General features: G+C 32.3%; 8 protein-coding genes across 8 annotated transcripts; 5 read left to right on the top strand and 3 right to left on the bottom strand.

The window, feature by feature from the left end:
- Positions 1 to 984: 984 nt before the first annotated feature.
- Positions 985 to 2,853, bottom strand: GTB1 (Gtb1p; the record flags this gene model as incomplete). The annotated part of the gene is made up of 2 exons (XM_019182554.1): positions 2,747 to 2,853; positions 985 to 2,685 (listed from the first exon to the last, which is right to left on the bottom strand). Coding segments are annotated over exons 1-2 (1,782 nt in total), but the record flags the coding sequence as incomplete, so codon positions are not given.
- Positions 2,854 to 9,538: 6,685 nt separating this feature from the next.
- On the top strand, positions 9,539 to 11,557 carry IFH1 (Ifh1p; the record flags this gene model as incomplete). Its single annotated transcript, XM_019183170.1, has 1 exon — positions 9,539 to 11,557. The coding sequence occupies one exon, from the start codon at positions 9,539 to 9,541 to the stop codon at positions 11,555 to 11,557; it is 2,019 nt and encodes a 672-aa protein (XP_019040052.1).
- A 438-nt stretch (positions 11,558 to 11,995) lies between these two features.
- On the bottom strand, positions 11,996 to 12,952 carry WICANDRAFT_77519 (uncharacterized protein; the record flags this gene model as incomplete). Its single annotated transcript, XM_019184565.1, has 1 exon — positions 11,996 to 12,952. One exon carries the CDS (start codon positions 12,950 to 12,952, stop codon positions 11,996 to 11,998), a length of 957 nt encoding a protein of 318 aa, XP_019040053.1.
- A 566-nt stretch (positions 12,953 to 13,518) lies between these two features.
- On the top strand, positions 13,519 to 14,970 carry WICANDRAFT_12194 (ABC1 kinase family protein; the record flags this gene model as incomplete). The annotated part of the gene is made up of 1 exon (XM_019180523.1): positions 13,519 to 14,970. A coding segment is annotated over one exon (1,452 nt), but the record flags the coding sequence as incomplete, so codon positions are not given.
- Positions 14,971 to 15,429: 459 nt separating this feature from the next.
- WICANDRAFT_61414 (uncharacterized protein) lies at positions 15,430 to 16,338 on the top strand (the record flags this gene model as incomplete). The annotated part of the gene is made up of 1 exon (XM_019183171.1): positions 15,430 to 16,338. One exon carries the CDS (start codon positions 15,430 to 15,432, stop codon positions 16,336 to 16,338), a length of 909 nt encoding a protein of 302 aa, XP_019040055.1.
- A 365-nt stretch (positions 16,339 to 16,703) lies between these two features.
- On the top strand, positions 16,704 to 17,567 carry WICANDRAFT_61415 (uncharacterized protein; the record flags this gene model as incomplete). The annotated part of the gene is made up of 1 exon (XM_019183172.1): positions 16,704 to 17,567. The coding sequence occupies one exon, from the start codon at positions 16,704 to 16,706 to the stop codon at positions 17,565 to 17,567; it is 864 nt and encodes a 287-aa protein (XP_019040056.1).
- Positions 17,568 to 17,852: 285 nt separating this feature from the next.
- UTP13 (U3 snoRNA-associated protein UTP13) lies at positions 17,853 to 20,201 on the top strand (the record flags this gene model as incomplete). The annotated part of the gene is made up of 1 exon (XM_019185500.1): positions 17,853 to 20,201. One exon carries the CDS (start codon positions 17,853 to 17,855, stop codon positions 20,199 to 20,201), a length of 2,349 nt encoding a protein of 782 aa, XP_019040057.1.
- A 328-nt stretch (positions 20,202 to 20,529) lies between these two features.
- Positions 20,530 to 21,105, bottom strand: WICANDRAFT_77524 (60S ribosomal protein uL6; the record flags this gene model as incomplete). The annotated part of the gene is made up of 1 exon (XM_019184566.1): positions 20,530 to 21,105. The coding sequence occupies one exon, from the start codon at positions 21,103 to 21,105 to the stop codon at positions 20,530 to 20,532; it is 576 nt and encodes a 191-aa protein (XP_019040058.1).
- Between the last annotated feature and the right edge of the window lie 2,268 nt (positions 21,106 to 23,373).

The raw sequence follows: 23,373 nt of genomic DNA on the forward strand, positions 1-23,373 counted from the left end.
AAACATTTCAATAAGAAATATCATCTAGCTCATGGCAAACCAATTACAAGAAGACCAGTTTATGAAATTCAACCTCCAGTTGATGATGAAGAGAATGAAAAGATGTATGCAACTTTTTGGAAACAAATCAAGAGAATACAGGTCAAGGAACCAGGTAAATTGGAGAACTTACATCGTTTCCATTTAGGTCATTATGATCACATCCATTTTACTACAGTGCCAGATCCTAAATATCCTTATAAACATTTACCAAAATGCATCTTATGTGGTCAAGAAAATGAAAATACTAAACATCTATTTGAAGATTGTGAAGTTTCGCAAAAGATTTGGAAAGAAATAACTCCTGATTATGGCAAGATAAAGTTATCAAACATTTTATTACCTATCAAAGATCCAGATAAGCATCTAAAAGACTTATCTCTTTACATTGGGATAATCTGGAACACCAGAGTTCAAAGAAGATGGAGTTCAATTGAACCTAAATTTGATGATGCTGCTGTTCAAACAATGATAACTTTCGCCAAATCACAAATAAACAAATACAATTCAAAGAATTATTACCTTGGATCGTAAATTACAAGAAGAAGAATATTGAAATGATAGAAAACAGTTGTTACACAGCTTTATTAGCTTTTTTTGATGCATCTAAGATTCAATTAGAATCACAAATTAGAGTGCAATTTTTTAGATAAGTGAATTTGTAAATGAGTATAAGTGAAATAAACGTTATTGTATACAAAAAAAAAAAATTTATTAGAGTGCAATTTTTTTAGATAAGTGAATTTGTAAATGAGTATAAGTGAAATAAACGTTATTGTATACAAAAAAAAAAAATTTAGGAAGTCAATCCGAACGTTTTAAGTACTGGGTAAATGATTTGAACTAAAATATTTATTAAAACAATCTTATCAATAGTTCACAGTTCATCATGACCTTCATTATTGTTACCTTCAACCTCTTTGACCAATTTACAACCAATTGGGGCTTTAACTCTGAAATGATATTCACATTTTTCAGGTTCAGTAACTGCTAATAATTCATTTTCTGCACCACAATCAATAGTAACAATACCTTTTCTTAATGGACCATTCCAGCATCTTGCACCATTTTCATATGTTAAAATCAATTGATGTTGAGTTCTTGAGATATCATTAACTTCGATACTTGAAAATGACCCAATTTTAACATTATGATTGTTACCTTTTTGATGAACATCTCCAATGAAAAATAGTTCATAATCATATTCACCAATATGGCCTTTTAAGGAAATATCTTTTAACGGTCTTAATAAATCATTTGGACCATAGTATCTCGATAAGTCTTCTTTAATTGAATTGACTGACCTTTCAGTTTTATCTTTATCTTTTTCTAACTCTTCAACAGCTATTTGTAAATCATCTTTGGTTTCATTTGTTTCTTCATGATGAGCTTCATATTGTTCCTTTGTTTCAATTCCTAAGAAGTCATTAATCATTTTTCTGTATTTGTTTTTCAATCTTTCCAATAATGGTAGTTGTTGGATTTTTTTAACTTGAGTCTTTTTTTCTTCAATTTTTGGCTCTGCTTCAGATTTTTTTAAAGATTCAGCCAACTGTTCAACTTGTTCAATTTTAGATTTCAACCAAGAAATGGTTTCATCAGTTGGAACTTGGAAAGTTTCTCTATTGACTGAGAAATCTTGGAAAGAGTTAACAGCTTGCTTGACATTTGGATCATTGAAATTTGGATTATAATTGTTGATCAAATGATTTAATAATTTTTCCAAATCATTAGCACGTTCATTTACAGCATTATGTTTCAGTAATTCTTGTTTTAATGTTTCAGATAATTCATTGAATGTTGTTTTCAATGAATCAGTATTTCCTGTTAAATCAAGTGAGTTGAATTTATCTAAAATTGAGTTTTTAATGGCATCAAAAGATTGAAAAGTTTCTGATTTTTCAGCATCATATGATTCCTTGTATTTTTCCAAATGTTCAGCATAGCTATCAACAGTATCTTTCACTGCAGCATCTTTCAAGTTTTCATTGAATGTTTGCACTAAAGCATCTAGAATTTCACTCAAACTTTTCAAATTTGAATCACTTGAAGTGAAAGATCCAAAATAATCTGAAACTTTACTTTTAATCTCCTCAATTGACTCTTTGATTTTGTGTTGAGCCTGTGAAGAATCTTGGTTAATTTCACCTCTTGCTTGAGCTTGTTCTAAAGTGGCTTTTTTAGCAGCTAATTCTTTTTGAAGAAACTCCAAAATAGCACTTTCCGCAGTGAATTGCTCATGTAATTTAGCTCTCAATTTACTTGCTGCGTTAATTGTCTTTTCAACTTTTGAAACTCCGATCTTGTATGTTTCTTTTTCTAAATCTAAAGCTTTTTGATATTCTTTATGGATTTCTTCACATCTGCTTGGGCAGTCAATTGGTGTGTTCCATTCATCTGAGCCATCACAGCATTCTGAGTAGTCGCATACACCATCGTTAACTTTGAAAGACTTGATATAACCTGGAACATGGCCCTTATTTTCACAATAGAATTTACCATTTGGACATGCACTTGTACCTGGTTCATCACTTCCATCAGGGCAATCACAAAAATCATCGTTAATCTGAGAAAAGTCTAGCACTACTTCAGGATTTGACAAACATCTCCATTTCCCTTCAGCATCAGGTTCATATAATTCTTGATCTGTTGAAATGTTAGAATGCTATGAATTGACCACGTAACTGGTTTAGTTGCGATAACTTACCACTAGGAGCAACGCCAACCACTTGGGACAATGCGACGCTTGCCAGTGAAGAGGCAACACCAATTGCAATTGAAGCTTTCATTGTATAGCCAAATTGATAGTGACACTGAGTCTCGTCTTTGATTGTTCAATGCTGATGGAACTGGAGATTCCTTGGATCTTGAATCTCTTCGTCAATCAGTCGCGACTTGAAAAATCGCGAAGCTTTGGTAATCAAAAATATAATTTGAGACCTAATATACTTAATCAAAAGGTAAAAAGAGAACTTAACTGGAGTAAGTTCTGGCTTATATAAATACTTACTGAAGCTCAATATTTTTTTGTATTATAACGCAGCGTATTATTTATTAAACTGATATAAATTAATGGCGCTTGTATTTTTTTTTTTATAAGTCGACGTCGTTGATATTATTTGATGAACTTGGTCGATGAGGAATCCAATTATTATGATTAATATTAATATTGTATTCTATTTGGGCAGGTTATGAGGACTATTCTTCATGTTTTGAGTGGTTGGTTGGTTGGTTGATTGGATCACAGCTTGCACTACTAGGTTTATAATATAGGTATTTTGAGGCCAAAATACATGTATTTTTGAAGCCAATTATTTGTAGAAGATGGATTTATGTTATTTGGAGTGTTGAAATAGGTGGATATCATTGATTATGGTGGTTTTATTGAAGATTGTTTTATTGAAGGTTTGTATAGTGGATTTTTGGTGTTACGGGCCACATTTTCACGTGACCAAATTCTGCTAATTATGGTGAGGATTGGAAATTGGAATAAAACGTTGGGTTTTGGAGTTTTGGAGCTGATTTTGGTTGTGGTGGACTGAGAGTGTGATGTTGCGTATGGTTAAGCAATAGTGGTGGTGATAGGATCAATTGGTGTTGGAGTATTTAATGGTTTTGTTAAGCTGATTATGGAGAATTGTTACTGTTCAATCAGTTTAAAAGATATTGATGAAATTTTAACTACATTAGAGTTTGGTTGTATGGATACAACTATTACATATCATTAATAATGTGTATAATTTTATAATATAAAATTATAATGCTTATAACATAATGTACCAATTGATCACTGGTGACTCAGTGGTCGACTTATATGACTGCAGTTTTAATAATATAATATAATTTATTTTGGCAGTACGTCGATCAATCTATAATTATGAGATCATAATATACGCCTTGTTTTTATTGATCAAACATAATATTTTTTTTTTTTTTTTTAATGTATCTGATGTGTATTTATAAAATGCTAAAATAATGTACAAAATCACTGGGGACTCAGTCTATGACTGATTTATAGTATTTATAAAATGCTAAAATAATGTACAAAATCACTCATTGGGACTCAGTCTATGACTGATTTATAAATTAATATATAATATATTACATATATACACATATTCAAATATTTATAGGTACGTATACATGATTATAATTTTATAAAACTAGAAAAAATTAAAATATATAAACAACCGCGTACTAGCTTTTTTAGTTCATTCTTACTTGTTTTTCTGATTTATCCCTTTTAATATAATTATAAATCAGTCATAGGCTGAGTCCCCATGAGTGATTTTGTACATTATTTTAGCATTTTATAAATACTATAAATCAGTCATAGACTGAGTCCCCAGTGATTTTGTACATTATTTTAGCATTTTATAAATACATATCAGATACATTAAAAAAAAAAAAATATAAATTATTTACAATTCCTCATCCAATTAGTTCATCAAATACATCATTAACTAAAAAAAAAATACAAGCTCATGATCCTGCAAGAGGTTCTTGCCTATCCCACCAATCATTAACTGATTATCTCTTCTTTAACCAAAGCTATATCATTTCATAATAGTCAACATGTATCTTGCACGTCATCTCCACAAAAACCAAATTTTACTCAAGTTTGGAATTTTTGAAAAAAAAATCAAAATGCAATCAAAAAATCGTTTTGGCAAAATTTCCCTGGCACTTGGTCTTTGGGCAAAGATCTGATTTTTTTCAAAAAGTGCTGAATTGACCACTTTACCATACAAATTTTGGAAAACACCATATATGCTTAATAAACACCGAATCAACAATAGTGCTTCAATAGCCTGAGTAGATCTGTAGTAATATGCACCTCTCTATCTTTTGTTTGGTCATCCTCACCATAATCTCTCTTTGTGCAACTGAACAAGTCATTCTAATCTATAGGCAATCCACTTTGAAGTCACCTAGGAAACCAACACATATCTCATGACACCAGCATTGTGTATGCGTTTTTTAGAAAAAACACAAAGATAACTTTTCCAAAGAAACCAGAGACACACACATACCAAAAGCTTGGGTAACGATTGTGAAGGGATACTCAGGTTGAATGTGTTACTTGGGATTAGTGAATATGGAATGGTGTTGGACTCTGGAACTCAGCATGATTTTTTTTTGGTTTAGTTTTGGACTCACTGATGATAAAGTTATACTCAAGTTTCAAATAAAGGGATTGTGCCATCTTTGATAAGTTATGCTGATACTGATGTGGATTATGATACTCCTATAACAAAGTTTGTTGTTTCACTCCTCCTCATTCTGCGTTATTCATATGAAACTGAAGTTGAAGTGTGATGGATTTGATGTTTGGTATCTTGAACTTTTGATGGATTTGGTGTTTTGGAGGTGATGAAGAAATCAAGCTCATTCAGGATAAAGGGATTGTGCCATCTTTGATAAGTTGTACTGATGCTGATGTGGATTATGAGACTCCTATAACAAAGTTTGTTGTTTTACTCCTCCTCATTCTGCGTTATTCATATGAAACTGAAGTTGAAGTGTGATGGACTTGATGTTTGGTATCTTGAACTTTTGAATGATTGTTGAAGGTTGTTAACAACAGTTGGATTCACTGATGATAAAATTGTGCTCAATTTTCAGATAAGGGGATTGTGCCATCTTTGACAAGTTGTACTGATGCTGAAGTGGATTATGAGACTCCTATAACAAAGTTTGTTGTTTCACTCCTCTTCATTCTGCGTTATTCATATGAAACTGAAGTTGAAGTGTAATGGATTTGATGTTTGGTATCTTGAACTTTTGATGGATCTGGAGTTTTTGGAGGTGATGAAGACAGTCTTATCATACAGCAGGATTTGAGGCCCCATCAACACGAATTGATTTCATCTTTTCAAGTTGGTCAAATCAAGTATTATGATAGCTTATTGTGTTTGGGATAAGTATATCAAAGACCTTCTGTTTGGATATGTTTCTGCAACATACATTATGGTTTAACTTGATGATGGAAGATTTCATTTTGATTTGAAGAATTAGTATTGATAACAGTTTGTTTGGATAGCACTACCTGGGTTTTCTCAGATCTAACATTCACATTTGATTTCCGTTTGGATCTGACTTTGATTTCTTAGCACTACCCATTGTCTGAAGATTATGATGTCTTGTTGGATGAAATGTAACAGTTCAAATGGTGTTCTTATTTCCATTGGGATGCTTAGATACTACTAACATGAATTAGGGGACAGCTTCAGATCATTTCAAACCGGCCAAATCAACAGCACACAGCACCATGACAGCACACAAATGATGATATATCATCAAAAGATCATTAGGGGGGCAAATTGGATACAGGGTGGGTGCAGCCAGATGAAACTGTGTTGTCGAATCTAAAGATTATTGTTTTGACCTGATCGCCCATTACAGATCTTGGAAATTCGCGGAAAATTTGGGACATCCGAACACCACCCTAAAACCTGACCCCCCATTTTTTCTATCCCTAACGATACTTTGGAAGGAGAAGAACCTTTTGGTAAGGCTCCAACCTCTGTACCGTTTGTATTTGGCTAGAAAATCCAAAAAATTCATTTTTAACGCCCCTCTAACGGCCTGCCCGTGGCCGATTTTTGGAATATGTTGCCCCTACCAGTTTCTTAACTATGGTGAAACCTATTTTGATCTATAACTTTCCAATAAATGGTTTATATGCTTAGATTTGTATTTGAGAAGATAGAGAAACGTTAAAGGTATATACTCATCCAGAAATGGAACCCCCAATCCTTTCGAGAGTGTATATATCTTGTTTTTACTGTTTTTGAACCCCCAAAATGTATTGATATTGAACGAAATAAAGAGCTTATTGGGACAGAAAGGTGTTGGAAAGATGGAGAAAATTTCAAATAACGTTATGGTGATAAGCATGAGGGTCTAACATTAATAGTTGATGAATTATATCCAATATCAATATATCAATGACATTACGATACTTCAAATAATCATCCAATCTACCCAAAAACTATTAGAAAAGTTGTATCCATACAACCAAACTCTAATGTGGTTAAAATTTCATCAATATCTTTTAAACTGATTGAACAGTAACAATTCTCCATAATCAGCTTAACAAAACCATTAAATACTCCAACACCAATTGATCCTATCACCACCACTATTGCTTAACCATACGCAACATCACACTCTCAGTCCACCACAACCAAAATCAGCTCCAAAACTCCAAAACCCAACGTTTTATTCCAATTTCCAATCCTCACCATAATTAGCAGAATTTGGTCACGTGAAAATGTGGCCCGTAACACCAAAAATCCACTATACAAACCTTCAATAAAACAATCTTCAATAAAACCACCATAATCAATGATATCCACCTATTTCAACACTCCAAATAACATAAATCCATCTTCTACAAATAATTGGCTTCAAAAATACATGTATTTTGGCCTCAAAATACCTATATTATAAACCTAGTAGTACTACTACTACCGCCAGTGATCCAACCAACCAAGCAACAACAACAACAACAACAACAATACTCCTAATAAACACCGCCCACTCCCCCCAAATAGAATACAATATTAATATTAATCATATTAAGTGGCTCATTAATGATTAACTGAATCCTTAGTTTCCAGTTAAAAGTTTGTGTAAAAGGACGAATTCTTATCGAAAAATCGTACTCTTTTTCCTGAAATTTTCAAAAAAGTTTCGCGATAAGCGTGGCCGTGCCAGTGTAATTTATGTGTACAATCGTTTGAATTTTAGGTCATAAAACAACGTTGAACAACAATTAGAAGCTATAAATAGTACCAAAATGACCTCAGGAGGGCTTAGAGAGCACATAGGAAGGCCGAAATTCAGCCATTTTTCAAAAGCGGCCAAAATGACATTAAAATGGTAATCGTGAGAAGATTGATATAATGTTATGTTGGATGAAGTTTTGGGCCCTTTCTTACTGAAATCCAGGGACTCATCATGATGGATTGGAAAGTGATCAGTGATCAGTCCCTTTCTGCCCTCTTTCATACGCCTTAATTCCTAATGTAGTTATAATTATCGTTACAAACTTATAATATTTGTAACTTTTCAAGCTGCGTTTTCGAGATTCCTTCCATAATATAGTTCCTCATCGATCTTTGTGAATACTTAATATTGAACACTACATTTTCTGGAAGCATTCTCAAGTACTGGAAATATATTATTGAAGTTCACGAGCCAGCTAGTGTACAATATCCAGCTGTGATGGCTCACAACAAGGTCCATAAGGATCAAACCAGGTATACAGTAATTCAAACTGAAACGATTTGAAGAATATGAATAATAAACACAACAATCAAACAAGCTGGAATAGAGCACGCACTCCTTTATTAGTTTGAATTAAATTAACCATAGGTGCAACCTATTTAAGTCTTTTTCTAAAACCTTTCTCTTTTGAAAACAGCTAAAACAGATGATGGGAACTCACCAGCCTATTCATAAATTTGATTTTTAATAAAGTTAGTTAAATCAATTCTTCAGAACCTTCTGAAATTTTGGCTTTGAATTCTTTTAATTTACTAGCTTCTTTTGGTAACACCCTTTGGTCTTTTTTAGCATAGTTGGCAGTCCAATCGATATAATGAACAATCTTTTTGAAATCTTCACCTAAACCTCTTGTAGTCATAGCTGAACCACCAATTCTAGCACAATTTCGGACCAAGCTGGTAGATTTATCATCACACACCTCGAAAAGGTATTTTGACTAAAAAAACCATTTCAAACGCATTTCTGTCATTATTTATATACTTTTCTATACAAAAAAATGGAGATAAATGCAAAATTTCAATCTCATCACCTCTATCCCGAAACAGTAAATTCCGGCCATATCCTCGGTTTTCCCATAGCTTAAAATTTTTTTTATTTTTATTTTTGTTTTTAAAGAAAACGTATAGGCATTTCCACCAAAAAGAAGCACAATTTTAAAGCTTTGTCTCTCACAGTTACCCCCTAAGCCCAACCCAGGTTAGTCAGAAGCGTTTCTCAAAGAACTGAATCAACAGCCCTCCAAATAGCGTACAACTATCTCAATCAATTACTACTACAAAATACTTTAGATCTACTACTACAATTTTATCATTTGTCATTTATTTAAACAATATCTTTTTCCAGGAATTATCAATTACAATGTGCTCTTTTTTGATATAAAGGGCATAATAAGTAAGCGGAAAGATAATATAAATAGAGACAACCTGACACAAATATTGAATTTGGGGTTTTCTTAGAGATTCAATTTTTTGTCATATATTTTAAAGAGGGTTTTAACTGCAGGAGAATATTTAAAGATAAAGCTACAAGTGTATCGTTTCAACAACGATAATCACAAATACCAAGAAGAGAAAAACAATTCAGAAAGAGCATACAAAACAAGTGAGTTTAATCTTTTACCCCTAACTGTTTTTATACATGTTGGGTTTTTTTTTCCAAAGAAGTTTGAAATGTTGACAATTCAATCTAGCTTTAAAAATCAAAAATGGCGAAAAGTCCAAAGAAGAATACAGCTTATATAAATACAAAAGGTGCTAAGGCACCAGGGAAGACAATTCTTCCCAGAAACAAATTTCAACAACAACAAAGAAGGTTTAGTTTGATTGATTCAGACTCATCGTCTGCGTTAAGTGAGTTTGAAAGTGAAGATGAGGAAGAACCAGCAAATCACAACAATAATAAAGACAACAACAACCATCAATTTCATGGTAACAAATTCCATGCTATAGAATCAGAAAGTGATGATGACGATGGTGATAATGATAATGATAATGATAGTGAATCCACTAATGATGAAATTTGGAAAAATCATTCTAAAAAAGTTGTAAATACTTCAAGCACATCAAGTGAAGGTGAAAATAATGATGAGGAGGAAGAAGAGGAAGATTCGGATGATTCAAGTTCTTCTGATGATGAAGATGTTGATTTTGTTAAATTGACAGCTGAAAGAAAAGCAAGATCATTAGAGCAATTTAGAAGTAATAGTCCTTTTAAGGCATCATCTCCCACAAAGGAAGCTAAACAAGAGGATGATGTTGATTTCTCATTTAATTTCAACAATGATGATCATAGGTTAAGAATAGCTAATGGTAATGAAGAGGAAGAAGATGTCGGTGAAGAATTAAGTGGGTTAGTCTCACCTATGAATAGTGGACATTCTCAATTGGCAGCTATCCCTGGTGGTGATGCATTACCTTATCCAACTATTGAAGATTCTTCAGAATCTGATGATGATATAGATAAGGATGAATTATTACGTACTTTGGAACAAGATAGTGACGGAGTTGATGGTGGGTTTGGCACTGGTGATGATGAATACAACTTGTTAAGAGAAGAAGCTGATAATATCCTAAATGAATATGATGGAAACGAATTAATGTTAAGTTCAAATAACGCCACTCCTAGAAATTCTGTTGTTGAAGATATGATCAATAAACACAAAGCTGAAGTTAATCATCAAGAAGTTTTACAATTTGTTTCAGATGATGAATATGCCGATGATGATGATGATTATGATGATGACGATGACTATAATGAAGATTTCATTGTCCCATTTTTTGATGATTCTGTTTTCAAGGAACAATTATATACAAATGGGAATGTTGCAAACAATAAACAAAAAGAATTAGATAGTGATGATGATTCTTATCTTTGGGATTATTTCTTCAGTTCCGGTGAAGAAAATGATGAAGAACAAGAAGATAACAGTAACAATCACTTTAGTGACGATGAAGCAACTGATGAAGATACAACATTACCACCGCCATCATCAAGAAAAAAAATTGGTGCAAAAGCTCAAGAATTATTATCATCGTCTTCAGTCACAGCCAGACCTCCAGCTTTAGGTACATGGTCTACTGATTCCAAACCATTTGGTATTATTGATGGTCTTTCCACAAGATCTTTATTACCAGGTCAAAATAGATCTGGAAACAATGCATCGGTTTCAAATCAACAACATCATAATAATCAACAATTACAACATAACAAGAATGCACCAAGTACACCAATATCTTCAACAACCAACAACATTGAAGAATTAACTCTTGATGAGTTATTAAACATGAGTGAATTGGAAGATGATAACGATGAAGAACAATTGAATCATCAAGATTGGTTAGAAGTCACTGGATCTAATAGAAAAGTTCCATTATCTGCTTTTAGAAATAAAGGTGTTGTGAATGATAATTCTCATTTAAATGCTACCCGTCGGTTTTCATCATCAAATCCAGGAAGTGGTGGTAAAAAATTAAATAAAAAATTGGGTAGAAAAATTAATGAGATTACAATGACCCCTGTTAGAACTGTTAATAAGTCATCTAAACAAAAAAGAAGAAATTCTAAATTGAGAAGACGTCAAAGTATGGCTGAAGCTGCAGTTGAAGGGTTAAGAGTTACTAAAAGTGGGCTATTTAGTGAAGATACTTTAACTAATGTTGAAGAATTTTTAAGTGGATTAGGGAGTGAAGCTGAACTTAGTGTTCTTTTTCGTGAAATTCAATAATTGCTAAGAAAGAAAAGTTTTTATATATATGAAAAAGACATTTATTATATTTTTTTTGCTGTCAAATTTTGGACATAATGATTAAATTTTTTATTGGCATGGGGAACTTACATTACGGGTGAATTATATTTTTTTACAAACCTTTTTTTTTTTCAATAGTGTTCTTATTTTTTTGGTTTTGAGGGTGGCTATTGATTATAAATTGACACTTTTACTTTTTGGTTTTGCACAATTTTGATTTTTCATTTTTTATCTTGCAAGCTTGATTTATGGTATTATTTTTTTGTGATCTTGATTCATTTTATCTACTAGATTTATCTTTCGTTTCTGACTATACAATATAGCACAAAATTTAAAAAAAGGAAATTACATTTCAACAGCTTGTAGGATATCCCAAAATAAACTAAATGTACATTTTTCTTGTCACCATTCTATAAATTAGATTAAAGTTGTTAATTTAGCAGATAATTCCAATTGGGTCTTGACAGAACTTGCTAAATATTCAACCATTAAAGTATCTTGTATATGTGAATTGAATTGTTTTTCTAATTGTTCTAAGTTGATTGAATTTAAGTTAGATTTCAAATTTGTTAATAAGAATTTACCAAAGACTTCATCACCTTTGATTTCCTTTTTTTCAACTTGATCAATATATTTAAGCGTACTTCCAATTATTAAATCTATTTTATTCAAATGTTCAGTCAATAATTTCAAATCAACTGATGTACTGTTTAATTCAATTGATTGAGAATCTTCTTCATTGAAAACAGCATTTGAAGCATATGACAAGACTGAATTTTCAGCAACATCAAAGGCAATTTTGTTACTGATTGGGGTGAATAAGTATGAACTTGATTTGTCTAATTTCAAATTAGCAGCAGTGGCACCAACAGCACCGACTGGTGATGCAATATAGGTATTTATAGTTGGGATTGAAGATAATTCACCTTCATTTAGGTTATCTTTTGATAAAGTTAAATGAATAGCTGGATGTGGGAAAGTACCATCAGCACTTCTTGAATAGAAATCATGGACTAAAGCAGTGAATGAATCAACAGTTGGATTAGATGAAAACCAACCCAAGATTGAATCTTTTGGATTAGCTCTCTTGTGTAATTGATATAATGATCTGTGTTGATATTCTTCAATGGTGACTTCATCACCTTCTTCATGGTGTGGCACTATATAGGCATCTTTGATTTCAATTTCTGAACCATCATCTGAACGAGTACCTAATAAAGTACCAATGACTCTGCTATCAGCTTCTGCACGTAAAGCGAATTCTAATAGTTGGAATAATGCTGGAGCTTGAAGTGTGACATTGATTGGAGCTGTGGACAAGGAGCCAAACGCGTTGGTGAGGTTTGGTCTCACGATGTGTAGACTTTGTGACATTTTGCTGATAATTGCACTAGAAAGGATCTCTGCAATGATATAATCTCTTTTAAGTGTCTTTATTCGACTTTTCGTTGATTTGAGTTGACTTTTTTTTTTCATTCAGAAATTTTTTTTGTTAGGAGGATTTTGACTTCCCAAAGTGGAAATAAAAGTGGATTTTGGTAAGGATTGGACTGAAGATTAACATAAAGTCGAGTTTTAACACGAAAAAACATGGAAAACATAGAGACTTTTGCCATCAACAGCATTTAACTAATATACAAACCAGATTAATCCAATTCCCACCAAATAAACACTATTTCAATCATTAGTCATTGCCTAATGTCGTTTCCATCTCGGATTTTGCCCTGTTAAATCCGCGAGCACTTTACGTTGCGAATTCGACGGCCATGAATTAATAAAACAAAATTGCAAAAACCCTTTTGAAAACGTTCCAACGTGAAATCGAGCAATAGAATAGCATGCTTTTCACTGGACCAATGATCCAAAGGAGGTTGGCCTCTACTGCTGCTGCAACAAGATCTTCTCCTTCAAAACTACTCAGATTCTCATTATATACAGGTGGAATCTTATCGGGTGGCTATCTATTTGATAAATATGCTTATGAATCTACAGGTGCAAGAACTTTGAAATCTTTCTATGTTTTGATTAGAATAGGTATTGATTACAAGTTCTTCTTCAATGAAAGAAACGATATTGCTGCTCTACATGAACGAAACGCTGATAGATTGTTCAACTTGCTTAATGACAACAAAGGTCTTTATATCAAATTAGGTCAAAACATTGCAAATCAAGCCACTGTTTTCCCCAAGGCATTCCAGGATAAGTTTGCCAAACTATATGATTCTGCTGCTCAAGATCCGTGGAATAAAGTTGATGGTATTTTGAAAGCTGAGTTGGGTAATAACTATCAAGATCATTTCAATTATATCGAACAAACTCCGATAGCTAGTGCAAGTATTGCCCAGGTTCATAAGGCTGAATTGAAAACTGGTGAGAAAGTGGCTTTGAAAGTGCAGCATTATTATATCTCAAAGCAGATTGAAGCAGATTTGTTGACTTATAGATTATTCACTAGAATTTATGAATATTTTTTTGAGATCCCTGTTTCATTCACATCCCATTATATTTCTGAGCATTTGAAAGAAGAAGTTGATTTCAGAAAGGAATTGGAAAATGGTGATAGAGTTACTAAATTGATTGCAGATGATGATTATCTATATAATAAAATCCATGTTCCAAAGAATTATCATGATTTATCAACAAAAAGGGTATTGACTGCTGAATGGTGTGATGGTGTTCCATTAATTTTCTACGATAAATTGAAAGAAGAATATAATACAAAGAAGATCATGAAGTATTATCTTGAACTTTTCTCCAAAATGATCTTTCAATGGGGGTTTGTCCATGCTGATCCACATCCAGGAAATTTACTTGTGAGATACAACAAGACATCAAAGATACAAGAATTGGTGTTATTAGATCATGGGCTATATGTTGAATTCCCAGATACACTAAGACATGAATATTGTGCCCTTTGGAAGAGTTTGTTTGAATTGAATGATAAAGAATTAAAGAAGATAGCAATTAGTTGGGGTATTGGATCTGATCAATCTGATATGTTTGCAAGTTTTTCATTGCTAAAACCATATCACAAGACAACAGAGAATTTATCCAAGATGACAAACTTTGAAAGACAAGAGTTCATGAAGGAGAATTTCAAAAATTTCTTCAAAGAAACTGAGAAATTCCCATTAGAGTTAATTTTCCTTGGTAGATCGATGAGAATGATCCAATTATTAAATCAAAAATATAGAGCTCCTGTAAACAGAATCAATCTCTTCACAAAAGAAGCTGTTAAAGGGTATTATTTGAATGAACCAAATGTTAAAAATCCGGGAATCTGGCATAGACTAGAAAGAACTCTAAGATATTCAATCTTTGTTTTAATATTAACTATATCTGACATCACTTTCTATACATCAAAAGCTGGTCAATATCTCTTTGGTACCAAAAATGTTGAGGATGTGCTACAGGAACAGATGTTGAAACAGATGAAAGAAATGGGAATAGAGAATCCACAAGACATAGATTTGTTCAGTGGGTAAATGAAGATGTTATTCTTGTATAAAGTGTGAATAAAGTGTACATAGATTTGAACTGGTGTGTAAGATGTTGTGGGACTTTCAAAGATGTGATTTGATCGCATGGGATAGGAAACAAGAGAAGATTTAGTGACATGTTATCCTCTCACCATATCAATCTAGTTTAGGTTCTTTTGTGTTTGGCACTAATACAACTCATATTCAATTACAACACTGTCATAAGAAATCGGGTCAGTATTAGCAGAAAATTCAAGTCAACTTGTTTATATTCTGTTTAAACAAAATGTCTATATATTGGGCCCATTGCTACCATGTTTGACTTTCATTTTCCTCGTCTCTTTCTTGACTTCAAATTAATTCACTCACAAAATGTCCAGTAAACTCATTACTCAAACAAAAGCTAGATTTGCAAGCTTCTTTCAAAGTTCAAATGAAGACTTTGATAACTTGATGAAAAACTATACCCTCACTTACTTGGCTGATGATGATGACTCTAAGAAATATGATGTTATTGGTAACTCACCTACAGCCGCTCACTACATTGGTGATGTTTCCAAAAAGGCTGTATTTGACGATCATTACAATAAAGTTCATCCTCCAGTTAAAGTTGAATATAGATCAAAAGAATCTGTTTATCATTTCATCAAGTTAATCATCCATCCTAAATACCAAGGTAAACGTCCAGATAAAAGTAGTGCTGTCTACATTGTTAAAAAACCTGATGTTCCATTAGAACAAATTTTAGGATTCTTGATGTTTGCCCGTTTAAAAGAAAACAAAACTGTTCATTATGGAAACATTGAAGATGCTGAATCATTACCTCAAGTCTATCCAGAGTTTATCTTTGAAAATTGTACAAAGTTTGATGCTAAAGATATTGTTCCATATTTGTACACTGTTCATTTTGACAAAATTTCAAAAATTGTTCCAAAAGAGAAAAGTTTAACAGTTGCTAGAGTTCCACAACGTTATCATCAGTCACAAGAGATTAGAGCAATGAAAAGGTTTGCAAGATTCTCGGGGGCTTGTCTCCTTTTCGTATTGAAAGATCCTAAAGTTAAGTTTGGCAGATTTTTTTCCACTAGACAATGTATTGAACAATATGGTTATTATGTTAATCGCGTTGCTTGGAGGATTACACAAAAGTATGCTCATCCAAGACTTGAAGAACCATTTGATCAATTTGCAAATATGTATGGTAAGCCAAAGAGAAACTATGTTGATTCAAGATTTCCAAAGGTCAACTCTGCAGCCTTGCCAGAGGTTGCTGGTATTTAGTCGTTGTATATTTTTTTAACTTATTAATGTATGTATTATAATAACTTATCAAAGTAGATTACCATCTGAAGCTCACCATATTGAAATTAAAGAGCTCACACAAGTCCAAGTGTATATTCTTTTTCATAGTAGATCTGAATTTTTCTGTTTGGCATGGGCCTGTCAACTAATCAGTGTCAATAATCTTGGATAAAAAATTCTGCCAAGTTTGAAAAGTTGAACAGAAACTAAAACCCAACTCCAAGCAGAAAACTTCACAATTAGTATATAACTATTCAAAATTGTGCTCTCCATCATGTTCCTCTTGAAATCTGTCAAGCCAATTTGACACTGAAAAAGAATCCCGGTTTACTGGACAATCCAAAATGCCAAACTTCAAAACCCCTACTAAAATGCAATCCAGTTCATTCTACATTGTACACACAAAGCCAAATACTGAATTAGTTGGATCATTCTCTGAGTATCCTTCTCAAGCGAAAACAAGAAACTCAGAAAACGAGGACAATTCTTTGAACTTGCCAATCAAAAGTAAAACTCATGGTTTCCAATTATCAAAAGCCCTAAAGTATAACCACTCAACATTTGTCATTCAATCTCAAGATGTTAAGAAGAAACTTTTCAAGAATAACTTGTTAAGCTATGGGATACCTAAAACTGAAAAAACTAAAGAGAAGCTTGTCAACTTGCATTTTCCATTTTCCATCAATATAATAAAATTACCAACTGTCACTGATGAGCAGATTTTCAATTATATCTTGACCAATAACATAACTGAAAAGAAATATATCCAATACTCATCCTTCAAGAATGATAAATTCCCCTTATTCATCTTTGATAACAGATCAGAATTACCTAATGTTGAAGTTGTTGGTAACATGATTAAAGCTGATGTAACTAGTATTTCCAAAATCAATGGGAAGCCACACAAGAATAAAGTGTATCTCAGAGTACTCAACAAGATGAAATACAAGACAGTATCAAACTCTAAGAATGCCTGTGATCAAACTTTCTTAATTTCTTCAGATCGTTCATTGATTTGTTCCAAAGTTGGAATCACAAATGCCATCTCTTTATTCATCCGTGATTTCCACAAGGGTGAAGTTTCAAGCAAGGATTATGATTATTCAACTAGTGTTGTCCCTTCAGTGGAAGAAATCAAACCAAACCCACCATCTTATGAAGATGCTCTTGAACAATGTGAACCTCCAAGATATCGTGAAAACAACTAGTCTTCCCACCCCAACTCACTAAAAAAAATACATATTTATATATAACAATTCTATATCTTTTAATTAAACTATTTAAAACGTTTATTCCCTCGAGGATTCCCCTTGTAAATTCAACATTTCTAAACCGCGCTTTGTCCCGATTAGGCAATCAACGATGAGCTTCTTCCGTATCCGGGCAACACTTTCAAATTTTTTTTTTTATACCATAGAGAAAAAAGACATACACTTGATCTGAATTAACAAAGTTTTAGGAAGATTGAAATAAATAGTTTTGAAACTGGTAAAATGAGTCTCAAGACACAATATGCCAATCAGGAGCTCACACCTTTCTATGTTGGTGGTGCTCTAGCCACACTTTCAGCTGATGGTTCAATCTTGGTCACTGCAGTTTTAGAAGATGTTGTAATTACAAATTTAATAACTAATGAGATTCAAGAAAGGATAGAAGGTGATGGAGAATTAATCACTTCTTTAACTTTAACACCAGATGGGAAATACTTGGGGATAATCTCACAGTCTCAACAATTGAGAATTTATAATTTACATCAATCTATATTCATCAAGAGTTTAAAATTATCTTCACCAGTTTTCGTTAGTTGTTGTGATGAGACTTCTACATTATTTGCCCTTGGTGGTTCTGATGGTGTTGTTCAAGTCTTGGATATTGAGAATGGATTCATTACACATTCTTTTAAAGGTCATGGGACCATTATATCTGCTTTGAAGTTCCATGGGGAATTAAATTCTAAAAAATGGGTATTGAGTTCAGGTGATACTACAGGTGTTGTCAAGATATGGGATTTAGTTAAACGTAAGAATATTGTTACTTTGAATGAACATAATAATGCAGTTCGTGGGTTAGATTTCAACAGTGATGGTGAATATTTCTTGAGTGGTGGTCGTGATGATGTTTTATTATTATGGGATACAAAATATTGGAAATTAAGAAAAACAATACCGACAAGGCAACAAGTCGAATCTTGTGGGTTTTTAAATGATGATTTAGTTTATAGTTCAGGGGGTGATGCAGTTTTCAAAGTTTGGGATTTGAAAACAACTGAATTATTTACACAAACTAAACAACCAATTGAAGAATTGTTAATTTCTGGAGTTTTGAAAACTGATAATGAATTACTATATTTGGTTTTATCAGATCAAACATTATTTGAAATAGACACTACATTGATTGAAAAAGATGAAACAATTCAAATCAATAAAATCATTGCAGGTAATCATGGTACTATTGCAGATATGAGATTTGTTGGACCAAATTTAAATTTAATTGCCCTAGCTACAAATTCTCCAGGTTTAAGAATCATTGATGCAATTAGCACACCATTAGAAGTTGAGATTTATGAAGGTCATTCAGATTTATTGAATGCCATTGATGTTTCAATAGATGGTAAATGGATAGTTACAGGGAGTAAAGATAATGAAGCAAGATTATGGAAATTTAATGAAGATTTAGAAAAATTTGAAAACTATGCCGTTTTCAAAGGTCATGTTGGTTCAGTTAGTGTTGTTGCATTAAGTAGAACTGAAACTAATCCAAAATTCTTAATTACAGGTTCAAGTGATTTAACTATAAAGAAATGGAAGATTCCATCATCTAAAAATTGGGATGGTGAAGTTCATATTGTTAAGGCATCTGAATATACTAGACGTGCACATGAGAAAGATATCAATGCTTTAGACATTGCCCCAAATGATGAATATTTCGCTACTGCAAGTTATGACAAGACTGGTAAAGTTTGGGATTTAGATAGTGGTGAAACTGTTGGTATATTAAAAGGTCATAAGCGTGGGTTATGGGATATTAAATTTAATGTTCATGATAAAGTATTAGCTACAGGATCCGGTGATAAAACTTTAAAGATATGGTCATTATTAGATTTCCAATGTTTGAAAACATTTGAAGGACATACTAATTCTGTCCAAAGAGTTGAATTCATGAATGATGGGAAACAATTAATTAGTAGTGGTGCTGATGGGTTAATTAAAATTTGGGAAAATTCATCAGGTGAATGTTTGAAAACCTTAGATAATCATGCTAATAGAATCTGGGCATTAATTGTTAAAAACAATGGTGATGAATTTGTTAGTGCAGATGCAGATGGTGTTTTCAATTTTTGGGTTGATAATAGTGAAGAATTATATGCACAAGAAGCTGAAGCTAATAAATTAAAAGTTGAACAGGAACAATCTTTACAAAATTTCATCAATGATAAGAAATGGGGTGATGCATTTTTATTAGCATTAGCATTAGATCATCCAATGAGATTATATAATGTTTTAAAATCATCAATTGGATCAAACCCAAACCCAAAGGAGTTCATTTTGGGTGAAGAATTAGATCAAGTTATAAATACTTTAAATGATGATCAAATTTTGTTATTGTTTAAAAGAATTAGAACATGGAATGTTAATGCTAAATTTTTCCAAGTTTGTCAAAAATTGATTAAAGTGTTGTTGAGCAAGTTTAGTGTTGAGAAGTTGATTGAAATACCAGGATTGATAAAGATTGTTGAAAGTATTATTCCATATAATGAAAGACATTATCAAAGAATTGATGGATTGGTGGAACAAAGTTTTATATTGGATTATTCAATTGGAGAGATGGATAAGTTGATATAGTTGCATATAGATTTCAAAAAATTGCATAAGTGAATAAGAAATTGTAGAACAGTTTGATTTGAACTAATTATTGACACTTCAATAAAATTAATTTGAATCAAACTTTCCAGAAACTAGAGAACATAGAGAATCAAAGGTTGAAAAAACACAAGAATAATCAAACAACAACAAGGCTGAAATGATAATCATTGTCTTCTCTCCCTTTGACTACATCGATGGAGATAAAACAAATTACGAAATGAATCATAAGTGGCTCTGTATTTCTTTGAGCACGATAATGATTCATTAAAGTTTCATAAAAAAAACTTTCTTTTCAAAACTATATAATTCATTGTTCTTCTTCAATAGTGCCTTTTTCACTAACATAAATACCATCCAAAAACTTTCTAATATCTTTATTTCTAACTCTGCAAATTTGTTGAATATCAGCAGCATTTTGAGAAACATTTTCGACAGAATTACCCATCAAAACGATTTCATCCTTTTGATTAGCAGAAAACTCAACAGTAACACCTTCATGAACTTTAACTTGTCTTATTTGTTTATCACCAAGGAAATTTCTAATTTCAATAAATTTATCACCATTTTGTTCAATAACATTAACATTAATTGGGAAATGCGCATAGACATATCTCAATTTATATTTGTAACCTTTAGTAACACCAGTAATCATGTTAGCAATCAAAGATTTGACTGTTCTTAAAGCGGCAACATGTTTTCTATCACCATTATGAACAGTTAGTTTGATTTGTTGGTTTGATAATTTTGTAAATGTTATATCAATATGACGCAAGTTTTTAGACAAAGAACCTCTTGGACCAGAGACTGTGACTAATCTTGATTTGATTTGAACTTTAACGTCTTGTGGGATATCTAGGATTTGGTCTGTTTTAATGTATTTCATTTTGTATTGTTTGTATTTGTTGTATTATTTGTTGAAGTTGAAGTTGAAAGAAGAAGTGAAAAATTTTTCATCAAACTTTTTTTTTTCAAACAAATTTCAGCTTCGAGAAAAAACAAAATGAATTCGCGAAAAGAAAAATAGAATCACGTGACTGATTTGACTAGTACAAATCATGAAATTGAACTGAATTAATAGATTTATAGAGGGAAATAGTAGGTCTACAATTGTATGAGCTTGGAAATGGATTGACATGTTATTTCACCACGGCCAGATTGGAATCAACCAACAGGACATGGACCCTATATCAATTTGTAGGAAGCTATAGCTCAAGACTGTTATTGGACATGAACTCAATCAGTCACTAATCAACACAAGAGTATAGAAGAAGCCACAAATCACCAATGGCTGAAAGCTATCATGAAAGAGCTAGCTGGCCTTCATCAAAAAAGGTCTCATGAAGACAACCAAACAGTTTAAAATTATTACCCGAAGGGAACAATGATATTATGCTCACAAATTATCAATAATGAACTTTTCACCATACTAAGAACAAAGAAAACAATGTCCAAAGCAAGTGATAGTCAAAATTCTTTTGTTCACAAAACTAACTTGTGGCTAGTACAAATCAAGTTATGGCTATATTAAGGAAGGTTTTCTCCTGATTCAGGTTTCATTCCATGTTTTCTCTAGTTAATTTTTTTTTTTTCAATGGTGTTTTTTTAAATAGTTTCACCTAAAAACTTAGTGTTGTTGTTATCAAATTAATACTAAAGTAAAGATGATAATTATCCTGGAAACAAGGTAATGATGATTTGGTTACTCAACAGATTACAATTCAGAGAATCAGATATTCAGAGATATTCAGAGATATTCAGAGATATTCAGATGAATAAATATAAGGAAACCAAAATTAAGAGTCAAGAGACCTTTGGCTAAAGATACCAGATTAGGCTAAATATACCAGATCAGTGAAAAGATCATTGGCATGTGATAGTATTGTAACCATGAGATCATCTTCTTCCACTATATAGGAATACAAGTTTCAGCAGTTCATAGAACTGAATGTAATACCTATTGGGATTATGGTACAACCAGTTTGGTGTAGTTAACGTTATTAATCACCTTTGCAACCTTGTAAATAATCAGATTGAGGAACAGTATTCACCGGTCAATTGTGACATTTGGATTGAGTGAAAAGAATAGTACAAGGCTGATCCAAATACCACTCGGTAGAATATCTAGATATTGAGTTGTACTTACGTATAACAATTAAACAAATGATTTGGAAAATAGATATTGAAACCTCTATACATTGACTGAATTAATCACATATCAGTGTAAATATATATAGCTCCAATATTTAGGAACTGATCACTATATCATCGGGTCCGTCATTATCAAACTACAGACCACAGATTGATAAGAGTCAGCTATCCAGCAGGTGATAGAGCCTACTGGCTATGGCACCCAACCCTATCTTGGCCTCAAATAGCCGGCAAAACTAGGTGACAAAAGAATTGAGTACTAATCAATATAATAACTTCAAATATTTTCAGCAAGACATCCAAAAAGTTACTATCCAAATGCTGAGGTAAACTTATACAGCACAGACTTGTTTGCAGTTTGAATCCCTCATATTAAAATACTAATCATCACCTCTTTCAAAAACAAATCTCAAAACCACATTAATGATATCAATATGCCTATGACTCCAACGTTAACGTGGCTCACACTCGCGTTTTCCGTTCTCTATCTTTTTACATTTAGTTCTTTAAGAGAAAGAGATGTTTGTTGTAATATTCAATTCGCGCCTGAATTAGATGGTTACCCTCTATTATCAAAAGCTATTAAGAATTACTACTACGGTGAAATGACAATCTTCTTCATTATAATATATATTAAAATATCAATCTTTGAATTCATATCATTATCGTTATGATATACTGAATTACCATTACTCACTGATTTGTTATACCTATTACGCGTGAACTACAAACCTTTCAACAATTCGCGAACAATCAACAGATATCAAACGTTATAAAGAAATGATGATTGTTCAGATACATGATTTACTCGAGGATACTGTGTCATTATAAGTCTGAATCATGGAGCTCTACATAACAAACTAGTTGGATTGTAAACATTTGATTAAAGTGTCAACTTCAAAACTCTCATTGGACACGATCTTGGAAATCAGTCACAAATAAAATAGTTCAAAGCCACTTAATATTCAGGATGATGATGGTTGATATATCAAAAGATCAATTG

Source organism: Wickerhamomyces anomalus (genome assembly GCF_001661255.1).
Source record: "Wickerhamomyces anomalus NRRL Y-366-8 unplaced genomic scaffold WICANscaffold_2, whole genome shotgun sequence".
NCBI lineage: Eukaryota > Fungi > Ascomycota > Saccharomycetes > Phaffomycetales > Wickerhamomycetaceae > Hansenula > Hansenula anomala.